The sequence below is a fragment of the Theropithecus gelada genome, chromosome 16 (assembly GCF_003255815.1).
Source record: "Theropithecus gelada isolate Dixy chromosome 16, Tgel_1.0, whole genome shotgun sequence".
Classification (NCBI taxonomy): Eukaryota; Metazoa; Chordata; class Mammalia; order Primates; family Cercopithecidae; genus Theropithecus; species Theropithecus gelada.
In genome coordinates, this window is record NC_037684.1 from 30,873,398 (window position 1) to 30,881,390 (window position 7,993).

Consider the following 7,993-nt stretch of genomic DNA (forward strand, 5'->3'; position numbering starts at 1 on the left):
AGCAGATTTGTACGTATTCCCTTAATTATCTTCCCTGCTTTGATAGTTTCTTTTTTCCTATTCCTTGTAATACTTAATGTGTTGTATTTCTGGAAAGATTGGTCTTCCCAACTACAGCATAATTTGCTTTGTGGCAAGAACCTTTTCTTTTTCTGAGGGGGGACAGAGCCTCACTGTCACCCAGGTTGGAGTGCAGTGGCACAATCTCAGGTCACTGCAACCTCAAACTCCTCGACTCAAGCGATCCTCCTACCTCGGCCTCCCAGGTAGCTGGGACTACAGGCACATGTGCCATCACGTCCAGCTAGTTTTTGTATTTTTTTGTGGGGACAGGGTTTCCCTGTGTTGCCCAGGCTGGTCTCGAGCTCCTGGGCTCAAGCAATCTACGTGCCTTGGCCTCCCAAAGTGCTAGGATTACAGGCATGAGCCACCGCACCTCGCCTCCTAAGAACCTTTTCTTTTTTTTTTTTTTTTTTTGAGACGGGGTCTCGCTCTGTCACCCAGGCTGGAGCGCAGTAGCCGGAAATCAGCTCACTGCAAGCTCCGCCTCCTGGGTTTACGCCATTCTCCTGCCTCAGCCTCCCGGGTAGCTGGGACTATAGGCGCCCGCCACCTCACCCGGCTAGTTTTTTGTATTTTGTAGTAGAGACGGGGTTTCACCGTGTTAGCCAGGATGGTCACGATCTCCTGACCTCGTGATCCGCCCATCTTGGCCTCCCAAAGTGCTGGGATTACAGGCTTGAGCCACCGCGCCCAGCCCCAAGAACCTTTTCTTAAAGCTTCATGTGTACTTACGAAATTGTGCAGAAATTAATAACACAAACTATGAGGCTGAGGAAGGGATTAAACTTGCTTGAAGGGTATCTTGTGATGGACATGTGGGTGTCAAAAGAAGGCTCATCCCTGCCTCTTTGTATCCTTAGCCCACTTATAAGAAGCGAAGGTTGGATGAGTGTGAAGAAGCCTTCCAAGGTAAGAGGCACCCTTACCTTACCTCTCCTCACCCCACCCCTGACTTGCAACCCTGAGAAGCAGGTGGATCTAGTTCTCCTGACCAGGAGGCAAGATCTGATCTTACTTCCCAGAGGTAGCATTCCCAGCTCCTCCAAACATGCTTGTTATTTAGTGCTCTTAACCTGGTTTTCCAATAAACAGAGGGTTTAAGACTTTTGTCATGTTTCAGATGCTCATCTGTTGTTCTTTTGTTCCATACATTCTCGTTGACTCTAATAGTGGTGTCTTGGTAGGATTGTGACAAAGGCAGAGGTCATAGCATCTGATAGGTATAGGGAAAATGAGAGAGAGACAGGGGATGCTGTGTCCTTCCCTCTTCCCTGATCATTTGACCTTCATATCTCTGCCAGGAACCAAGGTGTTTGTGATGCCCAATGGGATGCTGAAAAGCAACCAGCAGCTGGTGGACATTATTGAGAAAGTGAAACCTGAGATCCGGCTGTTGATTGAGAAATGTAACACGGTGAGGCACAGGCTAGTGACCTATGGGCCGGCCCCAAGTACCCCACCTGAAGTGCAAGAAACAGTGGATGTACGGGTGGTATGGGAATTGGCAGACTAGATTTTTTTGTGTTTTTTTTTTTTTTGAGATGGGGTCTTGCTCCGTCACCCAGGTTGGAGTGCAATGGCGCCATCTCGGCTCACTGCAACCTCTGCCTCCTGGGTTCAAGCGATTCTCCTGCCTCAGCCTCCTGAGTAGCTGGGATTACAGGTGCCTGCTAACACACCCAGCTACTTGTTGTGTTTTTAGTAGAGATGGGGTTTCACCATTTTGGCCATGTAGCCAGGCTGGTCTCGAACTCCTGACCTCAGGTGATCCACTCGCTTCAGGCTCCCAAATTGCTGGGATTACCAGTGTGAGCCACTGTGCCTGGCCACACTAGGTATTTTGGCTTCTGTGTTCCTGGCATCTGGCCCCAGCCGTCTGAATTGTGTACTTAATGGCTTCAGCCTTCAGGCAAAGGTCCTCATATATGTTTTGACCTCCAGGTCAAAATGTGGGTACAGCTCCTGATTCCCAGGATAGAAGATGGAAACAACTTTGGGGTGTCCATTCAGGTAATGTACTTGAATTACGAACTGGGAAGAGCGGCTTGGGAGATACTCTCATCTCCCCTGCATTAGCTTTTTTTCCTTTCTCCTTGGGGCTGCTGTGGATGTCATGGAAGTGGCTTTTGATGCACCTATTGTTTGTTTGTTTTAGGAGGAAACAGTTGCAGAGCTAAGAACTGTTGAGAGTGAAGCTGCATCTTATCTGGACCAGATTTCTAGGTAGGGCTGCTTGGGCTTGGCCGAGGCATTGGGGGCTGATGAGGTGGTGGGCACCATCAAGGGTCTCCTGCAGCTTCCTCCTCTTCTCTCTCCTTTCAGATATTATATTACAAGAGCCAAATTGGTTTCTAAAATAGCTAAATATCCCCATGTGGTAAGTAAGTGGTTTGTGGCCTGAGGGTGGAGGTGGCAGGATAGTGAACAGTGACTGTTACTGGGAAGGAGCTATCTGGGAACAGTTGGGCCTTGGGGACTAGCTTTTTCCTCTACCCTCCTTGCAGGAGGACTATCGCCGCACCGTGACAGAGATTGATGAGAAAGAATATATCAGCCTTCGGCTCATCATATCAGAGCTGAGGAATCAATATGTGAGTAACCTCAGTCCTTGTCCATAGTTGCTGTGGCTTCACTTAGTTCTGTTGAGAGTATTCTTGAAATTCTCTGAAGGGCTGAGATGAGGGTCTGAGGTAAAATTAGTAGACTAAATTCTGTTCATCAACTGAGTGTTGAGAACCATGAAGTCCTCTAGCGGGGTTTCTCTCTTCTTTCTGCCAGAGAGGAGGGGTGTGCCGTACAGTATGGTTAAGATATTGGTGTTAGAGTCAGACAGACTTAGGTTTGCAACCAGGCTCTACCTGTATTGTGTGATCTCGAGCAAATTGTTTAAGCTCAAACTTCAATTTCTTCTTTAAAATGGGACTGGGCTGGGTGCAGTCGCTCATGTCTGTAATCCCAGCACTTCGGGAGGCCAAGCCAGGTGGATCACCTGAGGTCAGGAGTTTGAGACCAGCCTGACCAACATGGTGAAACCTTGTCTCTACTAAAAATACAAAATTAGCTGGGCGTGGTGGCACATGGCTGTAATCCCAGCTACTTGGGAGGCTGAGGCAGGAGAATCACTTGAACCCAGGAAGTGGAGTTTACGGTGAGCCAAGAGCGTGCCATTGCACTCCAGCCTGGGCAACAAGAGTGAAACTCCGTCTCAAAAAAAATAAAAATAAAAATAGGCCTGGTGTGGTGGCTCACGCCTGTAGTATCAGCACTTTGGGAGGCCGAGGCGGACATATCACTTGAGGTCAGGAGTTCGAGACCAGCCTGACCAACATGGAAAAACCCTGTCTTTACTAAAAATACAAAAAAAAATTGGCCGGGCATGGTGGCACATGCCTTTAATCCTAGCTACTTGGGATGCTGAGGCAGGAGAATTGCTTGAACCCGGGAGGCAGAGGTTGCAGTGAGCCGAGATTGTGCCCCTGGACTCCAGCCTGGGCAATAAGAGCGAAACTCAGCCTCAAATAAAAATTAAAATTAAAAAAATAAAATGGGACTGAAGAGGCCGGGTGTGGTGGATCACACCTGTAATGCCAGCACTGTGGGAGGCTGAAGCAGGTAGATCACATGAGGTCAGGAGTTTGAGACCAGCCTGGCCAACATGGTGAAACCCCATCTCTACTGAAAATACAAAAAATTAGCTGGGCATGGTTGGTGGACCCCTGTAATCCCACCTAATTGGGAGGCTGAGGCAGGAGAATCGCTTGAATCCAAGAGGCAGAGGTTGCAATGAGCCAGGATTGTGCCACTGCACTCCAGCCTGGGCAACAGGAGCGAAACTCCGTCTCAAAAAAAAAAAAAAGAAAAGAACTGAAGAGTACCTACTCACAAAATTCATTCAATTTTAAAATAAGTGAGATAACACATTGAAGAACCTGGTACAATTCTTACTATGTTAAGTGCACAATACCTGTTAGTTGCTACTAGACACTTGGGGCCTCGGAAATACCCATTTACACCCAGTTGAAGTATAAGAGAGGTGGTGCTGCCACCCTGAATGCAGGCTCAAGTGAGATTAAAATTACAGTAAGTCGGCCGAGCACAGTAGCTCACATCTGTAATCCCAGCACTTTGGGAGGCTGAGGTGGGCATTTCACGAGGTCAGGAGATCGAGACCATCCTGGCTAACACGGTGAAACCCCGTCTCTACTAAAAATACAAAAAATTAGCTGGGCGTGGTGGCGGGCGCCTATAGTCCCAGCTACTTCGGAGGCTGAGTCAGGAGAATGGAGTGAACCTGGGAGGCAAAGCTTGAAGTGAACCGAGATCGTGCCGCTGCACTCCAGCCTGGGTGACAGAGCAAGACTCTGTCTCAAAAAAAAAAAAAAAAAAATTACAGTAAGTCCTCACCTAATGTTGTCCATAGATTTTTACAAACTGTGACTTTAAAAATGATGTATATGAAAACCAAGTTTTTTAAATTAACATTGTAACAAAATGATGTTATTTAAATCCAGGTTATTTGAGGACCTTCTGTACTTGATTTGCTCATCTGCTTAAAGTCGCAGTTACTAAGAACCTATTGGTGACATTAAGGGCTTACTGTATGCAGATGATTGCTTGGGGATTTGTAGAGGGGTCTGTCACTTTCTTTTTTTTTTTTTTTTGAGACGGAGTCTTACTCTGTCGCCCAGGCTGGAGTGCAGTGGCCGGATCTCAGCTCACTGCAAGCTCCGCCTCCCGGGTTTACGCCATTCTCCTGCCTCAGCCTCCCGAGTAGCTGGGACTACAGGCGCCCACCACCTCGCCCGGCTAGTTTTTTGTATTTTGTAGTAGAGACGGGGTTTCACTGTGTTAGCCAGGATGGTCTCGATCTCCTGACCTCGTGATCCACCCGTCTCGGCCTCCCAAAGTGCTGGGATTACAGGCTTGAGCCACCGCGCCCGGCCCAAGGGTCTGTCACTTTCTTGGTGAGGTAAGGGTTGTACAGATATGTGATTTCCCTGATCCTTCTTCTCCCAGGTCACTCTACATGACATGATCCTGAAAAATATCGAGAAGATCAAACGGCCCCGGAGCAGCAATGCAGAGACTCTGTACTGAGGCCAGGGCCAGGGCCAGGGGACTCTGTGAGTCTGGCTCAAGACCGACATTGCCTTGGTTTGTTACATGACTATCGTGATGGGGAAACTGGCTGGAAATAGTAATCACACCTCTCTGTTTTTAGTTAGAGTCTAATGAAACTCTCATCTAGTTCTGTGATGTGTTTACCTCTTTTTTCAGGCCTCAGGAACTCTTCTATTTCCTTCCCTAATACCCCACACCCAACCTGTCGTAATTTCTGGAGAACTCCAGGTTTGTGTGTGCAGGCTGTTGGCACAAAAATACTTGTGTTTTCACTCTTCTCCTCTCTCCCTCCTGTGTCTTGCGCTGTATGTTTTCTTCCTTTTGATAATTAGTTGGTTAAAAGCTGAAGGGAACCGGAAGGAAAGTGCTAGGTGTTTTTTAGGAACTAGGGTGGTGGGGGGATGAACTTCTCTTCCTCACATGAGGTTACTGTTTCTTTCCTCTGTGGGGCATTGGATCCTTCCACAGTTGCCCTGGTGATGACTTCGGGCTTTGCATCTGTGTACATCCCACCTTGAATCTTGATCATGACAAGAAACACGTTAGGCCTTCAGTCAATTCCCAAGCTCCTTCTGATGTTTTTATAATGGGCGTTTTCACATGCACATATGTGTATGTACGTATACACCCATACAGACATGCACACACACTCCTACTCCATTAGCTAACATACCCTCCCTCTCCACAGTCCCTGTCATGTACCTTTCAGGAGGTGATGGTTGTCTTAGTTGTCATCTACCCAAACAAACGTCCTGGGCCCGTCCTCCCTCCTGATACTGTAGCCTCTTGGTACCCAGGGTGAGTTGGTGGAGAACAGAGAGATGAGAAGCAGAGGGCTTGGGGAAGGCCTATTCCTTTCTGACTCAGCCCTTTTTGGCATTACTGCAAAAGCTTGACTCCTGGTTGCCTTTTCCCAGCCAGTTGTCAGTTGGGGTGAAGATGTCTGCAAGTATGAGGTCTGGACGCTGCTGCTCATGTTGGGCTTTCCTTTTGGGAAATATTTCTCTTATTTATAGTGTCGGGCTTCTGGGGAAAGCAGTCATTGGTGTGTATGTGTATGTGCACGCACACACATACATATACGCGTTTGTGTATGTGGAAATGCACTGGGCAAGTCAAAACTATAGAAGAGTTGCCTCCTGTCTCTCGAATCTTCCAGAGATATCACTTAACTGTTAACAACTTTTGTGTTAATCCCCGTCAGCCCCCAGCTCTTTTATTCTACCACGGCTGGAGAGTTGATACCTGCAGTCAGCCTGCCAGTAACTCTTAGTGTCTGTTTCTGACTTATTCTTCCTGTCTCTGTCTTCCAACCCCCAATAATATTTCCACCTGGGATGCATCATTTGTACTCCCGATACTCTGTAGAGAAGGAGTCAGGATGCTGTCTTCCCACAAATAGTACTCAGTAACAAACCAACTGCATTTTAGTTGGGCAGTGCTCCCACCCACCCTCCAGATCCCTTCCAGCTAAAACCCTTCCCCCTTCCCTCCATGTGTTTCTCAGTTCCCCGTTCTGTTTGTTGGATTGTTCCACTGCCCCTCCTCCTCACCCTACCACCCTTGGATCGTAATGTAAAATTCTTTTACCATGTCAAGAAATTATTAAAAATACAGGTACTTTGACCTCTTTCTAAAGCCGCAGACCCTGGTGCAATGCTCTGGTGGCTAGGGACGTACTCATGCTTGCATGTGTGCACACTCGGACACCCACCTCCATGGACACCTAGCCACCCTGTTGTGTGTCCTTATGCCAGTTGAGCTGAATCTTTTCCCCAGTATAGTGGAAAGACTGAGGCTTCTGCCTACTGAGCTAGGGTGGGTGCTTTATTTGTGTTCAGTCTGAATTATGGGAAAGTTAGCTCTTCCCAGACCTAAGCTGCCTTCTTTCCCTACTTTCAGAAGATCCTAGTTCCTTCTTCCTGAGTGATACCCGTGAGCTGCCAGTAGAGGCTGCCATCGCTCCATGTGTAAGGAATGACCTGGTTCAAGGCATGTCCTGCCCAATCATTTTCTTTACCTTATACTAATTCTCCCTGAATAATGTCTTCAGTTTCTTGAGGAGACTCATGGTTTTGGTTTTCAGATTACTTGGAGGGCTGCCTAGGAATCGATCTCCCTCTGAAATAAAAGTTTCCTCAACTTGCACCTCGCAAGTAGCCTTCTGATTTCCAATGATCCCCTCGTTGTCTCTGTGAAAAGTTTAAGGTCTTGAACAATGGAGGAGCAGCTGCTCTGTTCTGTTTCAGAGATGACTACCAAAAGCTAGTGGTTTGTGAGTGCCTCCCCTGTGCCAGGCTCTTAAGTACCTAATGTGCATGATCACATTTAATCTTTAGGAATCTGTAGGGTAGTTGTATCTATTTGTTACAGATGAGGACACTGAGACTCAGGATAAGTATTTCCGCTAAGGTTACACAGCTGAGGGAACTGGGATTGGTGGACAAACCTGATTACTAAGCCCAGGCTCTCAGCCACTCCACTGGATGGAAAAGGCCTGACTACAAATCAAGGGCTTGGCATTAGGCAACAGGCAGAATTCAGTGCTTACTGCTGAACATGGCAGTGAATCCTGGAGTTGTTGGGATGCAGTTCCTGCCAGGAGGTAGGAAAATGGACAGCTCAGTGCTTGCATGCAGGCTGCAGAACTTAATTGGGCATCTGAGGTTTGTACTCTTCCTGAGACCCATTCCGGGTGGAAACTGGAGGTTAGCATCGTTAACCCAGATTCCCTTTCATCTGGTCTAAATGGTGAAAATCAGTAGTTGGTACTGACTGCTACCAGTGGGAGTTCAGGGGCAATGAAGAG

The 7,993-nt window shown here is 47.6% G+C and overlaps 1 protein-coding gene across 6 annotated transcripts in view; it reads left to right on the top strand.

Moving 5' to 3' along the window:
* The window catches only part of PSME3 (proteasome activator subunit 3), a 19,645-nt gene extending 12,310 nt beyond the window's left edge, over positions 1-7,335 (top strand). For 4 of the 6 annotated variants that reach the window (XM_025361983.1, XM_025361977.1, XM_025361980.1 and 1 more), the window contains 7 exons: positions 924-972; positions 1,365-1,477; positions 2,005-2,073; positions 2,219-2,286; positions 2,386-2,440; positions 2,568-2,654; positions 5,080-7,335. In XM_025361983.1, coding sequence (XP_025217768.1) covers positions 924-972; positions 1,365-1,477; positions 2,005-2,073; positions 2,219-2,286; positions 2,386-2,440; positions 2,568-2,654; positions 5,080-5,160 — 522 coding nt within the window. In that variant the 3' untranslated portion in view covers positions 5,161-7,335. Of the gene's footprint in view, positions 1-923; positions 973-1,364; positions 1,478-1,965; positions 2,074-2,218; positions 2,287-2,385; positions 2,441-2,567; positions 2,655-5,079 lie in introns of all 6 variants that reach the window. The other 2 variants (XM_025361979.1, XM_025361981.1) reach the window with 2 other exon arrangements.
* The last annotated feature ends 658 nt before the right edge of the window (positions 7,336-7,993 follow it).